Here is a 21,810-nt window from a genome sequence, read left to right as displayed (position 1 = left end):
TTTATCTTCTTTAAAGTTCAACCAAGAAATTACACAATGTAAAAGATAAGGTAGAAGAAGATTGCACAAGTCTTTTATACTGGTTCAGCCACTCCACATGTGACCTACATCTAGTCCTTAATCAACACCTGATTAAGATTTGTTCCACTATCTTTAAGCAAAAAGGTTTACAAGCACACACACATGCATATACTTCAACACTAAAGATAACCACTTTCTTGACCCCAAGAAAACACCCCTTGTAGAACCCACTACAAGAAACCTTACCACTTGAGAAACCCTTCTCAAGATTTTCCACAAAGATTCACAAAGAATAAAAGGAACGAATTCACCTGGAATTCTTGAACAAATCTTTATCTTCCCCTTTCAAGAATATGATGATGATGATCTTCTAATAAAGTTTTTCACAAACTTTTTACTCTTGGATTTCATAAAGAAAACTCTCCAAGATGTCACAAAGACTCACAAAAACGTTTTTCACAAATTGATTATCAGTTCTAACTCCTTATCTGAAGTTTCTCAAAGTTCAAACTATTTATAAAAGTTTCAGACACAGATAATCGATTATTTTAAAGAATAATCGATTATTTTGTTCTTCAGATTTTCTGGAAATCAACCAAGAACAATATAATCGATTATTTAGCTGGATAATCGATTATTCCAGAGAGTTGTTCCTGGGATAATCGATTATTTTGGCGAATAATCGATTATTACAGCAAGGCATTCCACTTAGCCTATTAGCTGGAATAATCGATTATATTTAATAATAATCGATTATTTTGAGTTAGTTTTTAAAACTTCATTTTATACCTCAAAATAAGTTTCCAATCTTTTTAATTCATCATCATATACTCTCTACTTAGTTTAGATATAGATTTGCTTATGCACAAAGCATACAAAGCACACAAAATATAAAAACACATTCAAAACAATTTATTTCCTAAGCTCTATTACATAGCTCCATTTCATAGCATTTTCTTGACTCTTCTTTAACTTTGTTTTTGTGCTCCAAGTTGTTGTTGTATACTTGTTGTGATCATCAAAACTCCTTTAAGATTCAAGCTCTGTTAAACTCAACAATCTCCCCCTTTTTGATGATGACAACCCATGATCCATATTGTATCAACCCAATGCTATTGTGCTTCAAAAATTTTCAGCCATTGTGCCTTCAATTCATTCCAACCTGCATAATACACACAAACAAGCACAATACCTGCAAAAACAACTATACACACACCATACCACACACCATACCATTTCTCCCCCTTTGGCATTATCAAAAACAAAGTAAGCCAAGTTTTTCAAATATAAGCCATGTATAGAGTATGTTCAGCAATAACCAAAATAAAACTTTGATTCAGCAAACCAAACCAATCATATGTGCACCATTTAGCCACAGTTCAAACCAAATCAAGTCAAGAAAAACATGTTCACAATATTAAAAACAGAGTATTCCAATCAAAACCAAAATAGCAACTCATATGCTCACAAAACAGAGCACTTTTGCATCAGTCAAGCAAACCAGAAAATGATATCACATCCAAATCAGCAAAATAAAATCCAAACTTCATCAGAATTCAAATTGTTCAACACCACAAAGCATTAAAATTGTTCAAAAACTTAAACTATTACAACCATATTGAACTAAAGTGTTCCAAAACAGAATTAAAAATCCTAATTAAAACTAATCAAAGAAACAGAACACGGATCAATCCTCATCCTCCGGTATCCCAAGTTGGGTCTTGATCAGCCTCACTTCACGATCCAAATCATCAAATCTGTCAAGAATACCAGAAAATAAGGACTCATGTCTTCTCATCAGGGAACCATTTAGAAATAAGTTTCCCAGAGGGTAGAGGACGTTTGTTCCCCCTCACTTCAAGCTTCTTTGGCCTTTTGGATGAAGATGCCATGGATGGGTCTTGAAGAAAATGAAGAAGAAGAGAGATTTTGAGAGGATTTGAGAGGGTTAGGGTTTTGAGGGTTGAGAGAAAATGAGAGAATGAGAGAAGATCAGTTGAGAGAAGTGTTTTATGCCCTAACACATTCTGGATATAAGGGTAATGGGTGGTTTTAAAAGTTGGCGCGGAGATAACCGTTTCAGGAAATTTTAAAACACATCGCCTAGATAATCGATTATTTATGCAAATAATCGATTATTTGCATCAGTAAAAACACTTAAAAACGCAATCTGATATGGATAATCGATTATTTTAAGGATAATCGATTATTACAGAGGGTAGTTTCTCCTAACACAACCCAGATAATCGATTATTTACAGAATAATCGATTATTCCAGTGACTTCTCAAATTCCAGCTTCCAGATAATCGATTATTACCCAAGATAATCGATTATTACAGTGACTCTTGAGTTCCTTCTTACCAGATAATCGATTATTGCCCAAATAATCGATTATTTCAGAGACTTTTGGAATTCTTCATGTTCCAAAAAATCGATTATTACCCAAGATAATCGATTATTTCCATGAATTACTTAAGATAATCGATTATATCTTTAGATAATCGATTATTCCAGAGAAGTTTTGCTTCTCAGAATTTTTAACATTTGTCAAATTTTACCAAGTCTTATTTGTCACTGATACTTTCTTCCAACCATCTCTAATTTCCACTCTCAAAGCATAATCAATTCAAACATGATTCATTGATTATTCCCAATTCAATTCTCAAATGGTTGAATCTTTCTCTTGGTAGAGGTTTTGTAAAAATATCAGCTAATTGCTTGCTTGTTTCCACAAACTCTACAACACAATCATTCCTTTGAACATGATCTCTCAAAAAGTGGTGTCTTATTTCAATATGTTTTGTTCTAGAGTGCAACACTAGATTCTTGGTCAAATTTATTGCACTAGTATTGTCACACCTCAAAGGAATTTTGTTCAACTCAACTCCATAATCTCTTAGTTGTTGTTTCATCCAAAGAATTTGAGCACAACAATTTCCAGCAGCTATATATTCAGCCTCAGCTGTACTCAAAGCAACACAAGCTTGTTTTTTGCTATGCCATGAAACAAGTGCACTACCTAGCAAGTGACAAGTTCCTCTTGTGCTCTTTCTATCTAGTCTACACCCAGCATAGTCTGAATCTGAGTAACCTATCAGACTTAGTGAGACTCCCTTTGGATACCACAACCCCACATTTGTTGTACCTTTCAAATACTTAAGAATTCTCTTCACACTCTTCATATGAGATTCTTTAGGATTAGCTTGGAATCTTGCACATAGGCACACAGCAAACATTATGTCAGGCCTACTTGCTGTCAAGTACAAGAGTGATCCTATAACGCCTCTATACTTTGAACTATCAACAACAATTCCTTTCTCATCTAAGTCAAGATTGCAATTGTTTGATATTGGTGTGGCAGCCTCCTTACACCCTTCCATACCAAACTTTTTCAGAAGTTCATTGCAATACTTGCTTTGACTTATGAATATTCCATCATGCATTTGTTTAATTTGCAATCCTAAAAAGAATGTAAGCTCTCCCATCATTGACATTTCAAATTCTCCTTGCATGGTTTTAGCAAATTCTTTACATAGAGAGGTATTTGTAGATCCAAACACAATGTCATCCACATATATTTGTACATACATTGTATAATTTTCAAACTTCTTGACAAATAATGTATTATCCACCTTTCCTCTTTCATAATCATTCTCAATTAGAAATTTGCTCAGCCTATCATACCATGATCTAGGAGCTTGCTTCAAGCCATAGAGTGCCTTTCTGAGCTTGTACACATGATTAGGATTCTTGTAGTCCACAAAGCCAGGTAGTTGTTCCACATACACTTCCTCTTGTATAAATCCATTGAGGAAAGCACTTTTCACATCCATTTGATAAAGCTTGAAATTCTTTATAGAGGAATAAGCAAGAAGTAATTTAATGGCTTCTATCCTTGCTACAGGGGCAAAAGTCTCATCATAGTCAATTCTCTCTTCTTGATTATACCCCTTAGCCACTATTCTTGTCTTATTTCTTAGAATTATTCCAGATTCATCAAGCTTATTTCTGAAGACCCACTTGGTTCCAATAATTGGATGATCTTTTGGTAATAGCACTAAATCCCACACTACATTTCTTTCAAACTGATTTAGTTCCTCTTGCATGTCCATTAACCAATGCTCATCTTTAAGTGCTTCATCAATGTTCTTAGGTTCAACTTGTGACACAAATGCCATAGTGTTGCAAATATTTTTAATAGCACTCCTAGTTGAGACACCCTTACCAATGCTTCCAATTATGTTGTCCATTGATAAGTCTCTAGTGGTTTTCCATTCCTTAGGCAGTTGTTCACTTGTTTCCTTTGCTTTCTCATGTGATTCACTCTCCTTAGGCACTTCATTAGGTTCATTCTCCAATAGGGATTGATCAAGCAACTCATTTAAATCTTCAATTTTAGTTTGCCTAGTCTCTTGCTTATTTGACTCATCAAATACCACATGGACAGATTCTTCTACAACTAGAGTTCTCTTATTATAAATTCTATAAGCCTTACTATTTGTAGAGTATCCTAGAAATATTGCTTCATCAGCCTTTGCATCAAACTTCCCAAGTTGCTCTTTCCCATTGTTCAGCACATAGCACTTACACCCAAACACTCTAAAATATGAAATGTTAGGCTTCTTACCTTTGTAAATTTCATAGGGTGTTTTCTTTAATATAGGCCGAATCAGAACTTTATTTAACACATGATAAGCAGTGTTAATAGCATCAGCCCAAAAATATTTTGGCAAGTTTGTTTCATTCAACATTGTTCTAGCAAGTTCTTCTAAGGACCTATTCTTTCTCTCAACAACCCCATTTTGTTGAGGTGTCCTAGGTGCTGAGAAATTATGGTTTATACCATGTTCCTCACAGAATTTCTGAAACATCAAGTTTTGAAACTCACCTCCATGGTCACTTCTTATAGAGGTGATGTTTGAGCACTTCTCATTTTGAACAAGTTTGGCAAATTTTCTAAAGGCATTAAAAGCATCATTTTTATTTGCAAGAAACATAACCCATGTGTATCTAGAATAGTCATCAACAATTACTAAGTCATAGTAGTTTCCGCCTAAGCTCATGGTTCTTGAAGGACCAAACAAATCAATGTGAATTAATTGCAAAGGTCTAGATGTGAAAATCTGATTTTTGCTTTTAAAGCTAGCCTTCACTTGCTTGCCCTTTTGACAAGCATCACATAGCTTGTCCTTACCAAACTTGAGTTTAGGTAGACCAACCACTAATTCTTTCCTACACAGCTTATTCAAATGATCCATATGAATATGTGCAGCTCTCCTATGCCAAAGCCATATGCTTTCTTCTTGAGTTATTAGACACTTAGTGTTTGACATTGTTATATAGTGTTCTAAGTCAAGCATGTATATATTGTCAATTCTTTTACCAATGAATCTGATTTCTTTACTCTTTTTATCACATATCAAGCAACATGTATCATCAAATTCAATTTTAAAGTCTGTATCACTCAATTGACTAATACTCAACAAATTATGTTTCAACCCATCAACAAGCAAAACATTTTCAATCAATGTTTGAGAGGAGGCATTACCAACATTGCCATGGCCAAGGATTTTTCCCTTATTGTTGTCACCATAGGTAACATACCCTTCATTCTTCAATTTCAGATTTGTGAATTTTGAAGGATCCCCAGTCATATGCCTTGAGCAGCCATTATCAAGATACCAAAGTAGATTTTTGGCCCTCAAGCATTCCTACAACAAAAATTCAGAGGAAAAATTTAGGTACCCATGTGGAGGGTCCTTGTAGGTTAGTTCTCAGCCTTTGACTCTTCTCAACCCAAATCATTTCTCCATTTGGAACTCCATATTTCCTAGAATAGCAGTTCCTAATTGTATGGCCTCTTTTGCAGCAATAAAAACAAGTTGTTTGTATAGAAAAGTTGCTTTTAAATTTTCTAAAATTTTGATTATTCACAAAAGCTTCTTTCTTTGACTTAAATGGCATGCTCATACTTTGGTTAAAACCAAGTCCACTCCTATCAAAAGTGTTTCTTTGTTTTCCCAAAAGAATGTTCAAGTTTTCATTTCCATTAGTGAACCTTGCAAGTGTAGATTTTAAATCAGCATTTTCTTTTTCAAAAACTTTGCAATGTTCACAAACATCTTTTGAGGAGTGAGCTTCACTAAAGTTAAACATAGTTTGAAGATTTTCATGCTTATGCTTCAAATCTTCAAGCTCTTGTTCAGCTTCAATTAAAGCATTTTCATACTATTTCAGCTTGTTTTTCAACTTTGAATTTAAGGCACCTAATTTGACAGCTTCTTCATGAATTTGTATAAAAGCTTCTTGGAGCTGATCATAATCCGGATTGGATTCAAGGTCAGAGTCACTTACAATTGTGTTATGGTCAGTTCCAGCCATCAAGCACAAGTTGTTCTCCTCACATTCAGATTCATCACTTGATGTGTTTGAGTCATTATCTTCCCAAACAATGTAGGCTCTCTTCCCTTTTCCATTTTTCTTAAATTTCTTCTCCTCTTGTTGCTTCTTCAAGAGATTTGGACACTCAGCTTTCATGTGTCCCGGTTTTCCACATTCAAAGCAATTGAAGGAGGATGTGCTTGCTTCCTCTTTCTTGTTTGTCTTTTTATTGAATTTGTAGGGGGAATTCTTCTTTCTTCTCATGAACTTTCTGAACTTCTTTACCAGCAGATTGAAGTTCTCGGTTTCGGAATCATCGGAGCTTCTTTCTTCACACACCTCTTTACCTTTGGCAGATTTCAAGGCTTTCAATGACACTCCTTTGCCTTTCTTATCTTGCTGCTCATGTTCATCAAATATGTGCAGCTTTTGCTCATGCTCTCTCAACTTCCCAAAGAGAGTAGTTAATGTCAAGGAGGTCAAATCCTTTGATTCTTCAATGGCTGTCACATTTGCTTGCCACGATCTGTCCAAGCATTGCAGCACTTTTAAATTCAGCTCTTCCTTCTCAAATTTCCTGCCAAGGTCAACAAGGTGATTTATCAAGTGTGTAAATCTCTTTTGAAAATCAGAAATAGATTCACCATTTTGCATTCTAAACAGCTCATATTCTCTTATGAGAGTATGCTTTCTTGATCTCTTCACATCACTTGTTCCTTCATGAGTGACTTGCAAAGTATCCCACATTTCTTTAGCAGATATGCATTGTGAAATTCTAAAAAATTCATCAATAGACAATGCAGATGTTAAAATATTTTTGGCTCTCTTATCATGTTGGGCTCTTTTCTTTTCCTCATCACTCCACTCACTCCAATGTTTGTCCTTAAGCTCACCATCATCATCTTTTTTCATAGGAATATAGGGTCCATTTTCTATAGCATCCCATACAGCAATATCAATAGCTTCAATGAAAATTCTCATCCTAATTTTCCAATAGACATAGTTTTCACCATTGAAAACAGGAGGTCTATGAATAGACACACCCTCACCATAGGGTAGGTTGTTGTTGGCCATTTTTGAAATCTTGAATAACTCTCAAGAACCTTGCTCTAGATACCAATTGTTAGAAAAGAATGGCACAATCCAAGAGGGGGGGATGAATTGGATTCAATGACCCTTTAAAAATTTATCAGAGTATTTTGGATCTTAATTTCAATCAAAACTTTTCTATGATAGAATTTCCAAATGAAGCTCTTCTAAAGACTTGTTAAGAAAGTATGAATGCAATATGCTCACTTGATTACAACATAATGAGGTTCAAAAATAAAGTTCAATTACAGATTTAAACCATCAATATTCACATACACTTGTTAATCAAGTTTTATCTTCTTTAAAGTTCAACCAAGAAATTACACAATGTAAAAGATAAGGTAAAAGAAGATTGCACAAGTCTTTTATACTGGTTCAACCACTCCACATGTGACCTACATCCAGTCCTTAATCAACACCTGATTAAGATTTGTTCCACTATCTTTAAGCAAGAAGGTTTACAAGCACACACACATGCATATACTTCAACACTAAAGATAATCACTTTCTTGACCCCAAGAAAACACCCCTTGTAGAACCCACTACAAGAAACCTTACCACTTGAGAAACCCTTCTCAAGATTTTCCACAAAGATTCACAAAGAATAAAAGGAACGAATTCACCTGGAATTCTTGAACAAATCTTTATCTTCCCCTGTCAAGAATATGATGATGATGATCTTCTAACAAAGCTTTTCACAAACGTTTTTACTCTTGGATTTCACAAAGAAAACTCTCCAAGATGTCACAAAGACTCACAAAAACGTTTTTCACAAATTGATTATCAGTTCTAACTCCTTATCTGAAGTTTCTCAAAGTTCAAACTATTTATAAAAGTTTCAGACACAGATAATCGATTATTTTAAAGAATAATCGATTATTTTGTTCTTCAGATTTTCTGGAAATCAACCAAGAATAATATAATCGATTATTTAGCTGGATAATCGATTATTCCAGAAAGTTGTTCCTGGGATAATCGATTATTTTGGAGAATAATCGATTATTACAGCAAGGCATTCCACTTAGCCTATTAGCCGGAATAATCGATTATATTTAATGATAATCGATTATTTTGAGTTAGTTTTTAAAACTTCATTTTATACCTCAAAATAAGTTTCCAATCTTTTTAATTCATCATCATATACTCTCTACTTAGTTTAGATATAGATTTGCTTATGCACAAAGCATACAAAGCACACAAAATATAAAAACACATTCAAAATAATTTATTTCCTAAGCTCTATTACATAGTTCCATTTCATAGCATTTTCTTGACTCTTCTTTAACTTTGTTTTTGTGCTCCAAGTTGTTGTTGTATACTTGTTGTGATCATCAAAACTCCTTTAAGATTCAAGTTCTCCTAAGCTCAACAAACTTTACTTCATTTTATAATTTGTGGCCTATGTTAAGAGGATATCGTATTGATTGTTTCATAAGACTTATGCTTGTGTGTGTTTGCTTGTTATGATTGTTATGATTTCAAAATCTTATCTTGTTTTAGTAAACATAACTGAATGTTTATCATTTTATGTGAACACATAATGTAATAGATTATCAAGAGTTGGTAATAGATTGCAAAATATTTTGACATTAAATGAAACTTGATTCATTCAAAAGAATTAAATATTAAGTCAAGTAATAACTTACCATTTCAGGTAATAGATTACTGAAACTTAGTTTTGTTGTGGAATTCGAAGTCCTCATTATGATAATTGATTACCAATTGAGGTAATAGATTACCATGATGACTTTTGAGTGAAAACAATTGATTTTGACATCGGGTTAATCGATAACCCTCCTTAGTAATCGATTACCTCTACATAAAATTGAGTTTTATGGTTGCTAAAGCTCGAGATAATCGATTATCATGTATGGTAATAGATTAACTCCATTCTAGAATCAATCTGATTTCAATTTTTAAAAGTCTAGTAATAGATTATCTTTATCGAAAATAGATTACAACTATTACTAAAAATAGATATCATATATACTCTGAAAAATGCTTTAGAAGAACATCATATCACATATTTTTCAAAAAGAATACAATAGTAAAAAATTGATTCAAGAAGATGAGTCCTTGAAAGAATTAGAAAGATTGTTGAGCTAATCGCTGAGGAAGATCATTCTACACATTAGGTGTATTCTTCTCAATTGATCGTTAGTCTTTGTTTTTACTTGCGGGTATGTTACTCTTTGAGATAGGGTATCTCAAGAAGAGTTAAGAGAAATCTTGAGATTGTTTTCTCTCAAGCGGGTTCTTATGTGGTGCAAGAATTCTGTGATTGTGAAATCTTGTGGAATCAAGATTGTGTGGTTTTCATTATGATTGTAATATTGCTTGTACATGGTGTGTGTAAAGAATATTATAGTGGAATGACTTGATTTAGTGGGGTGCTAAGTCAGAAATTGAATATAGGCCCTTGTATGGCTAAATCAATATAGACCATTGTGTATTTCTCTCTTAACCTGTATCTCTTGATATAATTCTTGTGAAAATTGTTAAAAAGAATTACAAGAAAAACGTTTATTGACATGTTATCAATTTTTGTTCATACTCAATTTATCATATAGCAATTTGGTAATAATAATAGAAAAAAGGTAATCATTAAAATCAATTTGGATTACAAATATTTGTTTCACTATGTGGTAAATCTCATAATTTGTATCTTTTAATGATTTGTAATCTAAATTTTGATTAATTGATATTGAGAAAAGAAAGAAAAGAATAAGAAAATTTTTAAGGATCATAGAAAGTCATCTAAGTGAAAAATATATTCAACCCCACCTTTTAGATTCGTGTTCTAACAGGACCAACAGATATTGGGTGGACTTGATGAACATATCCATTGTGTCCTCTCAATATGGGTAGTTTTCTCCATTAAAGGTTGGTAGCCTTGTAATAAAAGCTCCTTCAAACTGGTATTAACCTTCACTACTTCCCATTTTAGGATATTTTCCTTTAGGACGGTTAGATGTTCAATCTTGTTAAAGGCTGAGTTTTGATACCAAATTATGGAGAAAAGAAAGGCACTAAAAAAGGGATTAAATATTGTTAAAAAAAACTCAAATTTTTTTTATTGAACCAATGAAGTAGTTACAAAGCCTTACAAGTGTAGACAAGAGTTAAGAGAAAGGAACACATTGTGTTTTTATATTGGTTTGTTTTAACCATTGAGACTACATCCAGTTCTTGATCAAGTCAATTAAGTTTCACTATCTTTTACAAAGATATAAGTATTCTTTCACAAGTCACCTTTGGCTTAACCTAAATGTTCTTTGATTTGCCTCTTCAAGAAACTACCCAAGTATTCTTTGAACACAAAGTTTCTCTAGGTTTCAAAAACCAAATATTCTTTTACAATCAAGTCTCTTCAGGCTCAAACAAATAACACAAAGTTAAAGCTAGAAAATCACTTTGTTGTTTCGTCTTACTCTTAAGACGTGATACAAACAATTAAGTGCAAAGCTTTTACATTAAGAATGTATATAAATTTTTATGATTGTTGCTCTCTTCTTTCTTTTTAATCTTCAAGTTTCTTCATGTAGGTATTTCATGAAGATGACCATTGCAAATCCTTGAACATTTCTCACAGGTTTTCTTTGTCTATCTCCATCTCTATTCCTTGTGGAAGGATATGGCATCGGTACATTAAATGTGGGAAATAAATATATTTCACCAAATTATCATTTCTTATTTGATCAAGAAAGTTAAAAGGGGAGTTATTGCGTGTGTCATCCAGAAATGACTTTTTTTTTAGACTTCACATGTTTTAAGGAATTTGTTCGTCATTTCCCTAATGCAAAACATATTTGTGTTCCTTTTTGTATTATGAGTACCAAAGAAGCTTTTTATTCCTTTTGATCTATAAGAAATAACATAGACAAAGATAATTTTCTTATTAGAGATAATAAACGATATATATATTAAATGATTTTATCTTACAAATGCAGTAATTCTTCTGAGAGATTTAATGTCAAAGTAACCAATCATCTATACTATTAGTCTTATAACATGATTTGAAAAGCTTTTCTCTTGAAAAACATCTAAATTTGTTATCATAAAAACTTATATCATGAGGAATCCAAGATTGTGTTTTGACCTAATAGTCGCTTTGTCTATATGGAGACAAAATGCACCATCATAGTTGACCTTGATAAACTCCATGCGAGGAGGACTTAAAGGGAAAAACTCGAGGGAATTTCACAACAAGATGTTTTTATTTTGTGGGATCTCCCCTTACATAATTGTAGCGTATGAGAAATATTGACTTGAATACAATAATTGTGCAAAAAAGGTAGACACTAGAAAAAGGGGTTAAATAGTGTCAATCAAAAACTCACATTTTTTTTTCTTAAATAAGTAGTATCTTAACTTTAGTAGTGTAGATGAATAGATAAACAAGAATACCATAATGTGTTTTTATACTGGTTCATCTTAACAATCGAGACTATGTCCAATCCTTGATCAACTTAATCAAGTTTAACTATCTTTTACATAGATACAAGTATTCTTTCACAAGATACTTTTGAATCAACATAAGTTTTCTTTGACAAGCAATTACCCAAGTATTTTTGGAACATAAAGTCTCTTCAAACTTCAACAATGAAGTATTATTTTATAGTGAAGCCTCTTCAAACTCAAAGCAATAACACAAAATTAAAGTTGGAAAATCACTGTTATTTCATTTGACTATCAAGATGTGATTAAGGATGGCAAGTAAATATGTATTCGTGAGTAATGCTTGAACCCGTCCCGACTTTGATGGAAAATACCTGATTTGATCAGACACGAGTACAGATAATATCCAATTCATTAAACTGAGTACGAGAACGAGGATGGGTATATACATACTCGTCCTGTACCCATACCCGCTTAAAATTTATAAATATTTAATCTAATTTTTTAGAATTTACTTAAAATTTATATAATTTCCTACTCTATTTTTAATTTATGTCAAATAAAGTTTAATTAATATAATTTTGTAATTATTATTTTATACTGAAATTCTTATTTTATATATTTTTTTGCAAAAAATAATATTTAATTAATTTTGAACGGGTACAGAGTGAGTACGGATATACTCGATATCCAACAGATGTAAGGATGAGGACACAAATTTCATACCCGTCAGATATGGGGACGGAGATAGGTATAGGTTATGGGAATGGAGATAGGGTGGATATAGAGAAACCCGCACTCGGCTTGCTCCACCCTATTGTCATCCCTGGATGTGATACAACTAATTAAATACAAAGCTTTTATAAAGAGAATGTATATAAATTTTGTGAATTGTTATTCTCTTCTTTCTAGTGAATCTTCAAGCTTCATTTGCCATGAGATGATCATTGTTGTTCAAGTAGACTTCATGAACTCTTAGGGTTCCTAAAAGTTCATCCAAAGTGAGAGTCTTGAGATCGCATGCTTTTGATATGGCAACGACCTTTGGTTCCTTGATCTTTGAAAGGTTATTCAAAATCTCGAGATTGTTATGAGTTTTGGAGAACTCAATTTCCAAGAATTTCAACCCATTAAGAATTGTTTAAAATCTTTCAAATATTTCATCTGTGATTTCTTTTTCCTTCATAAATAACAACTCATACTACCTCTGAAGAGTTACAACTTATTTGAGCCTAATGTCTTTAGTACCTACATGAGTTAATCTAATAACTTCCCATATTTCCTTAACAATTTTGTAGTTACAAAATTTGTTATGTCCTATTCTAGACAAAGAGTAGGCCAAGATATATCTTATTTTGGTGTTGAGTTGCAAGATATTATAGTCTTCTTCTGTATACTCATTTTCTGGCTTGATAACTGCAACATCACTTCCTATGATGATCTTCCAAAGATGATATTAAATAGATTTGATGAACATTTCTATCATGTCCTTCCAATATGAATAATTTTCTCCATTAAAGACCAAAAACTTGGTAAGAGAAACTCCCTTAAATAAATATTGTTCTTCACTACATCTCATCTCAAAATCTTTTCTTTTATCACGGTTAGATGCTCAAATTCCATAATAAAATTGAACACTAATACCAAATTGTGAAGACTTCCTGCACTTGCCAAAATATCAACATTAAACAATATGAATGCTTATGAATGCACTACAAGAGGCCTAGGTTGAAGTCAGAACCAAATCTTAAGAAAATGAACCAAGCCTAATTTCTAGTTGGACCAATCAGACTAAGCTGAGTTGTTCAGCTAAAGTACAGATAATAATTACAGCCAGTGTTGTAAAAATAGGTTCGGTAACCGAGAGCACGAACAAAACAGTTGGGTTATTGGTTCTTGCATGTAATCAACCCAGATCAACCCGGATAAAACCAGCCAATTTTCACAAAAAAGTAGTAGAACCGGTCCGGGTTACATGTTTAATTTTTAAAATAATGAAAATTTAAAACATACATTTTGTTACAAAGAGCGACTCAATCCTTGTCCCACCAAATTAAGGTAAAAACATTCCAAGAACCTCGAGTATTCCTATTACTACAGTAATCTCCAGAAAAATCTTGGAAACTTTAAGTCGTTATCCAAAGCTTGAGTGCATCCAGATTTTTGTTTGTATTTGATAGTTTTCGACAATGTGATCCACATGACACTTTAAACATCTGGTAAAATCAATAATAACTCACAGGAAAATATTACAAAATTTACGGTTCCCGCCAGAAGATAAGTGTCAATGTAAACCCAAGCTTTAAAAGCAAGAACAATCCCAGATTTAGCTTAAGTTCTTTCTAATTCTCCACTTGATGAGTAGGAGCACAAGGGTTAAACAACACAAGCCCAGGTTTCTGAGTTATACCCACGTCCCTTCACAGCTCACCTTAGTAAACACAGGCAACTATTGCAGCGCCCGTCAACTCAAATTTATATTTACAACACGAAAAGGTGAGGAATTAATAATGGGCCCTTTCATCATTTTCTAATTGCAAACCTTCAATGCCCTTGACTGCAGTTTCATAATTCTTGACATGAGAAGCATTTCTCGCAGGTGCTATTCTGCGCGCTGTTCCGGGGTTAGCTTCAGTACCAACAAATGCATCACGGCTACTAGAAACAGCAACTCGTCTTGATGATCCAGTTGGCTGACCCAAGATATGATTTGATATCACATGTTACACATTCATAATCAGCGAGTTAAGAATCATGATCTGATTTTTAAAAAGGAAAACAACTTACCAAGGCTTCCTTACTGACGGCAGCATCCGCAGAGAATGGATTTTTCTGCTTTGAAATATTTACAGAATTTGAAATGTGCCCAGACATTCTTCGCCTTGTGGAATCCACTGAAACCAGACCAGGAGGTCGCCCTTCTTCTCCTGTGAGAACAAGGACGGGGGGTTAGCAGCAATAAGCTTGAGCTAAACTTGGAGGAATAAGAAAAAAAGCTATTAGAGAAACTGCATTAACTAGTTTTTTTTATTCATTAGAAAAATTATAAAATGGCAATAAAGATCGAACTTAGATCTACACATCTAAATCAATCACTTTCCCCTAGGCTAACCCTAGTGGTCTACCTACATTAGCTAGTTACCAAAAAATAAAGACAATAAGAGCAACAACAGTGAGGGAGCAAAAAATAATTATTTTTGCAGCATTGATTAAATAAAATTGTATTTAATTTTAAAATAGAAGAAAAGGCTAGATCAGTCACACCAAGAGTATCATGGATTAGACTTGAATCAATATACTAAATAGAGCATACACTCATGTATTACTATGGATTAGACTTGAATATACCGTGGACTAGATCACATCAAGAACTTTAAGCTAGACATTCAAATACCATGGGGATTAGACTTGAATATTCTAAAGAAAGCATACACATGTGTAGCACACTAACCAAACTTCAGCATCATAAAGAAACATACAGACAGTGAAGAAATTACCTGTCTGTCTATCAGCATTAGTTGCAGCTGGAGGCATTGCCGAACTAGTTCCAGCACTAGGACCCTAAATACAAGCATCTTGCCCTCTTAGAATTCTATCCATGGCTGAAGTGAAATTCCGGAAAGGAAAAAAATCATGAGTAACGAAAACTACTTACAATGGCTCGTGCTGGAGGAGCAGCTAGCTGTGATTGCTGATACTTCAAGATTGTCCAATCAAAGACATAATCAAACTGGAATCCTGTCCACATGCCGATGCAAAGAGCAAATATACCGCATGGTCTTTTCATAGATTGTAAAGAAAATCATACAATAAAGTATATACATGATAAACTCGAGCACTTAGACAAAAGTGATGCACTTTATATGAGATTAATTTCACACCTTCACGAATAAACAGGTCTCGAAATATTCTTTTGAGGTAAGCATAATCTGGCCTATCATCAAACCTTAATGAGCGGCAGTAATGGAAGTATGATGCAAATTCTGTTGGATAACCTCGACACAAGGCCTGGAATAATCAATAATTTATCAGTATAATTCAAGAAATAATGCAACATATGAATTCAAGGAGGCCAATAAAACAATACTAACCTCAATCGAGGTAGAAACCTTTTTTTCACTGATTCTATCGTACTTCTGTTTCTTGGTTCCTGCTTTAAGTCCTTGCCAAGGGAGACTGCATATAAAATGCATATCAGGTCAAAGACATTCAACACAGTACCTGAAGAAAAAAGGCAGGGTACATGGCAATAATCACCTTCCTCTCAAGAAATACATCAAGACAAAACCAAGAGACTCCAAATCATCTCTTCTACTTTGCTCTGTGCATTGATCATTAAAGTAGTTTCAAGCAACATTCATCTGTTAGATGGCATAACTTTGCCACACACTAAAAAATTGCCAGGTAAGAATCACAGTAAAATTACATACCAATGCCAAGGTGGGTATTCATACTCGCATATCTAGCAGTCCCAGTTAAATTCTTGTTTTCCCTGCAGTTTCAATGATCAAATAGATTACATATAGCATTTATAAATTATATTAATACAAAACAGCACTAGCCAAGCGTGGGCTACATAAACATAAAATCAAGCAGACATGGATGCAACATCACTAACAAGAATCACCACCTTAATCTAGAACCACAAAACTAGGATGTTATCGCAAGCAAGAAACCACTCTACACATGATTAAATTTAGACCACTTCTCACCACCTACCCAATCAGGAAAATTAAACAATGGTATCAGTGCAAAATAAAAAATTGTCAACAAATTATAAAGGAAGATGGGCATTAAGCATGAAACTGCAGATATTCAAGTTTTGGAAACTTGACAGATTCTGCATGGAAAGGAAGAATCATAATTTCAGTAAAGGACGAGAATTGAATTCCTATTTACATTATTCAAGAAGAGTATTCAATTATTAGGAGACACAGTATTCTTGAGTATTAGTTTAACATCAAAGTGTATTTGTTTTATAACTTATTTTGGAGAAATAATTGTTTGTTTTATCAGCCTCTTGAGAGAAATTTTGAAGAAAAAAAATTGTTTATTTCTAAGAAATAAATTCTTTTCAAAAGTTAGGGTATTTTCGATTTTTTGCAAACCGCTCCACACTCTCAGCACCAACCCACGATCGTGCAAGCCGCTTCACCATTTTAATGCCTGCTCCATCTGCTCCAGTGAAACGCCACACGACAGCATCACTGTAGCTTCAGTGTTTGATAATGCAAAATTATGCTCTCAAAAAATCAAATGAATACACCCTCCCTAAGGCAAATACATTTCCTAAACTTTTCTCATATGAAGATTGGGATTGAAATGAAAAGTTACAATATCAAAATTAAGTCATCAATTCCAGTAGGAAACAAGGTCTATCAACACTCTACAAGAATAATGTAGATTAGTAACTGAATCCATGCACCTGTAAGGAATGTGTTGATGGGTTGAACTATCTCTGTATTTCTTTGCCAAACCGAAATCAATACAGTAAACCTACATGTAGATCCAAATGGAGTAAATGCCTAGTACATTAACATACAATACATCAAAAGCTATCATTTAAACAAGATCAGCCACCTGGTTTGCCCGCCTTCCCAAGCCCATGAGGAAATTATCTGGTTTAATATCCCGATGTAGAAACGATTTAGTATGAACAAACTCAACGCGGTTGAGCTGACAAAGAAACAAAATACAAGTAGTTACTATTAGTTTATTAGTTAGCCAAGTAGTTAGTTCTAATCAACTGCATGAATAGAACCTAGAGGACCTAAATGAATCATTAATTAATAGTATCATATGAATGAAATAGTTCATTGGAATTTTCTCTCCACTCAAAAGAAGGGGAAGGGCTACCATTTGATCAGCAAGCATGAGAACTGTCTTTAGTGAGAGCTTTCTACTGCAGAAGTTAAATAGATCTTCAAGACTAGGTCCAAGCAGATCCATCACTAGAACATTGTAATCTCCCTCCACTCCGAACCATCTAACATCCGGAATTCCAGCTGCCAATACCAAATTTGTGTCAGAACTGTTTATAAATATCAATAAGAATAAAAGATCAATTACTAAAAGCAGGGATCATTGCTAAATATGCAAATAAAAGAAAGACAAAAACAATTAATATGAGAAGAGACTTTACTTCCTCCCTGGAGAACTCTGTACAATTTGGACTCATAAAGCAACTGAGGATGCTTTGTCTTGACATTTTCCTAATATAAAAGATCAAGAAGCAGCAAAGAACAGGAACAAGAGAGGGGGGAAACAAAAAAAAAAGGAAAATCAGCTCTGGGAAACTCAGAAATCCAGAATCTAGTAATTACCTAAGACAAAACAGAAGTCCAACATGACCAGCAAAATCCAAGTAGAGACCAAAGCAGAAATGTATATTGTTCTACTTTAACAGTAAATACCACAGATGGTATAAATAATAAATTTACCGATGATTCACTTCACAAGTAATTTTGCTCTTTGCAGTTTAAAGGATTCTCTTTCACAGACTAACAATTGTTCCTCATCATTAAATTATTCTACACAATATACACTCTAGACAAAGTAAAATTAATAGAAAATAACAATTGAAGGAAAAAGAACAGTAAATAATTCCTATATCAAAAAAACAGGAGCTAAGAGGCTTAATTTGTAGATGATTATGATTATGAACTTAAACTTAAGAGTAAAATGGACCAATTATAACTTATAAACCTCTCTAGAATTTAATCTCTTCTAAAAAAAAAATTATTTCTTAATGAGCATTGGATACTAAATTTCCTGGCAGGCAGCTAATACTTAATAACAGTACATAGGGAATATTTCAACTTTCAAGCTGTAACCAAACCCCCTACCCCAAATCTTTGGACCATGAGTCAATCAAATTGAACTCTTTCATTGATCTGGCAAAAAAGCATGCTAGAAAGCTCAATTAATATGCATTTTTCTCTCATGATACATCACATGCATAATTATTTTAAGGCAACACATGAAATGAATGAAATCTTCGTCACAAATTAGAATCATACATGTCATAGAAGGTGATGAGCAATGCTGGCCACATAATCATATCATACAACAACAACAACAAAAGCCTTTTCCCACAGAGATTAGCTACATGGATGACATTCTCATTCAGCTCGGCTAAAGACCGGATTTTTTTAGATATAATTTACTATGAGGTCCCTCTTAACAATTTCCCATAATGTAGTTCTTGGTCTCCCTCTCCCTCTTCTCATAGGACTAAAAAACACATGCAATCACACTAAAAAGAATAATGATATTCTATAATCTGAACCACTCAATAATTAAAAAATAAAAATCCATTCCTTATTTAAAAAGATAACATTATGCGTGAAAAACACTAGCTTTTGACAGCCATCGTGATGTAAGGAAAAGTACATCGATCAGAAGAATTCCCATTCCTATGCCTAAATTTATACAATTCCAGCTCATTTTTACAGCTAAAAGGAATTGAACTAGCATTCCAACCAGTTCAGAAATGTTATAACAAGCAGGATGACAAACCTACAATTTTTTAATTCTGCTTTTGAACAAGAGCAGACAGATTACTTTAATCATCGCGAATCTACTACATAACAACAAAATTCTCGCTCACACCCCATAAAGATTGGTGACTAAACAGTGAAAAATGTCTCTCATGAGAACCCTTTAACCCTCCACCCTGTCCCCTCCCACAAAAACGTAAACAATAAGCTCAGTGAAAGAAGACACAGTCACAGACACCCATAACGGAACCACACACCAATCAATGACATTAAGTACGCCAGGACAAAATCCAGCCTGAAAATAATTTTAACAACCCGTTGCAAAAACCGACTTCACATGAAACCCCCATTCCCAGACCAGTTTCACATAACTCATGGCTACAAAACTGGCAAATTGTCCTCTCCTTCAGACTTTAAATACAAAAAACAAAACACTCAAATTCTATTAATTCTAAATTCAATACAATCCAAAACCTAATTGATTAAAAGCACTTACAAGCTTAATTGCAACCTCTTCATTAGTTTGAATATTAGTACCTGCACAATCAAAAAACAAAAAAAAAAAAACAAAATAACTCATCATCCTCGACAATAACACACGCAAATTACAAATAACCGCTGAAAAATCAAAAGAATAACAACGATTACAACAACGGAAGCAAAATAAAGCAACCTAAATAGATCTCTCCAAACGATCCGCTACCGATCTTACGGCCAAGCCGAAACTTATTCCCAACGCGAGGTTCCATTCGAAAAACAAAATTCTTTAGAGAGAGAGAGAATTTTTTCGAAACCCTAAGCTAATCCCATTGCCGAATTCGGAAAGAGGGTAACATTTAATGCGAAAAGTTCTACGAATGCGTTCATCGATCAGATAAAAAAACAGAAATGAAAAGGAAAATGCAGCTCCAACAGAAAAACACAAAATAATATAATGAAAAATGAATAATAAAAAGAATGAGAAATAATTTGAGTGGGAGAGAAGATAATTGTGTTAAGAGAGAAAATAATTGTGATGTTCTCTCTCATGCATTGTGGTTTGGATTTGGAAGAAAGAATATTCTTGTAACCGTCGGTTATTTTGATGTGTTGATTGAAAGAGCAAATATATTATATATACGACGGACACGCCACGAAGTTTTCACCGAGTTCTCACTCGTCACTGGGCTCCACGTCACGTGACTTTTATCCACTATGTCATCTAATAACCAACATATCACCTCTTTTGTATACTCTTTATCTTCTCTTCTATAAGAAAAATATATTTTTTAATAATACTTTTTCCATTTTTTTATGTTTAAAATTTATGTACAAAAATTAAAAATATAATTGATTTTAATTTTTTTAAATATTTATTTTTTATTTTTTATTATATTTTTTAGATAATTAAAAAAAAATAGATACATTAAAAATAAATAAACACATCATTCAATTAATACATACTAAATATTAACGATAAAAATGAAAAAAAAAATTAATAAATTATTGATATATAAAAGTAATAATGAAAAAAGATAAATAAATAATATAAAACGACTGTGAATGAAAAATAGATATAATATTTAATTATAGTGAATTTTATAAATTTCATATATATATATATAAAAGAATAAGTCAGGTGAGTATAGAAATAAAAAGTGTAATTTAATTTAAATATTAATTATTACTTCTTTTACTTCATTTTATATTATATGATATTTTATTATATTAATTCAAATTAATGTCAAAAATATTTTTATCATTATTTCTTAATTTTAAAAATAATTTTCAAATTATTTTAAAAAAAATATTGTTGATTTATACAATAGTTGAAATTCAACATACATTATACATCATGATTTATTGAGTAAAATAGTTTTATCGAGAGTTACTCTTAAGGATGACAACGGATTGAAATGGGTACGAATTTCGCTATTCCCATCTTTGCTCTCATACTCTATACCCATCATTGCCTCTATATCCCACGGTGTGAAATTTGTGTATTCATCCCTATTCTCATAAGGTATCAGATATACTTATATTTATCCAAAAATTAATTAAATAATTTAAAAAAAAATATTAAAAAAATTAACATAAAATAACAATTAAAAAATTACATTAATTAAGTTTCATTCAACATAAATTTAAAATAGAATAAGAATTATATAAATGTCAAGTAAATTTTTTAAAAAATAAATAAAGTTTCTAGAAATTTAAAGCATATGAGTACAAGGTAGGTATGTTTAAACCAATCCTAGCCCCATACCCAATTTAATAAATTGAGTATTACCCATGGGTAGGGATGGGAATAGACGTGACCAAGACAGACTTTGAATATATAAGTTGAGCCTGTTCTACAAAATTAAAACATAAATCTAACTTATTATTTATCAAAACTTTTTTTATAGGTCTGAGTTGTCCTTTTCAAAGTCTAGCTTGGTC

General features: G+C 32.8%; 1 protein-coding gene across 1 annotated transcript; it reads right to left on the bottom strand.

The window, feature by feature from the left end:
- Nucleotides 1–14,105: 14,105 nt before the first annotated feature.
- Nucleotides 14,106–20,475, bottom strand: LOC109804421 (casein kinase 1-like protein 1). Its single transcript, XM_020366244.3, has 14 exons — nt 20,063–20,475; nt 19,886–19,926; nt 18,033–18,102; nt 17,747–17,895; nt 17,471–17,566; nt 17,316–17,386; nt 16,321–16,382; nt 16,148–16,211; nt 15,982–16,066; nt 15,772–15,898; nt 15,546–15,628; nt 15,388–15,451; nt 14,678–14,817; nt 14,106–14,583 (listed from the first exon to the last, which is right to left on the bottom strand). Exons 1-14 carry the CDS (start codon nt 20,136–20,138, stop codon nt 14,395–14,397), a joined length of 1,317 nt encoding a protein of 438 aa, XP_020221833.1. The 5' UTR covers nt 20,139–20,475; the 3' UTR covers nt 14,106–14,394.
- Between the last annotated feature and the right edge of the window lie 1,335 nt (nt 20,476–21,810).

The sequence above is a fragment of the Cajanus cajan genome, chromosome 1 (assembly GCF_000230855.2).
Source record: "Cajanus cajan strain Asha chromosome 1, NIPB_CcT2T_4, whole genome shotgun sequence".
Taxonomy (NCBI): domain Eukaryota; kingdom Viridiplantae; phylum Streptophyta; class Magnoliopsida; order Fabales; family Fabaceae; genus Cajanus; species Cajanus cajan.
The sequence above is the reverse complement of the archived record's forward strand: the minus strand, read 5'-3'. Positions and strand labels throughout refer to the sequence as shown.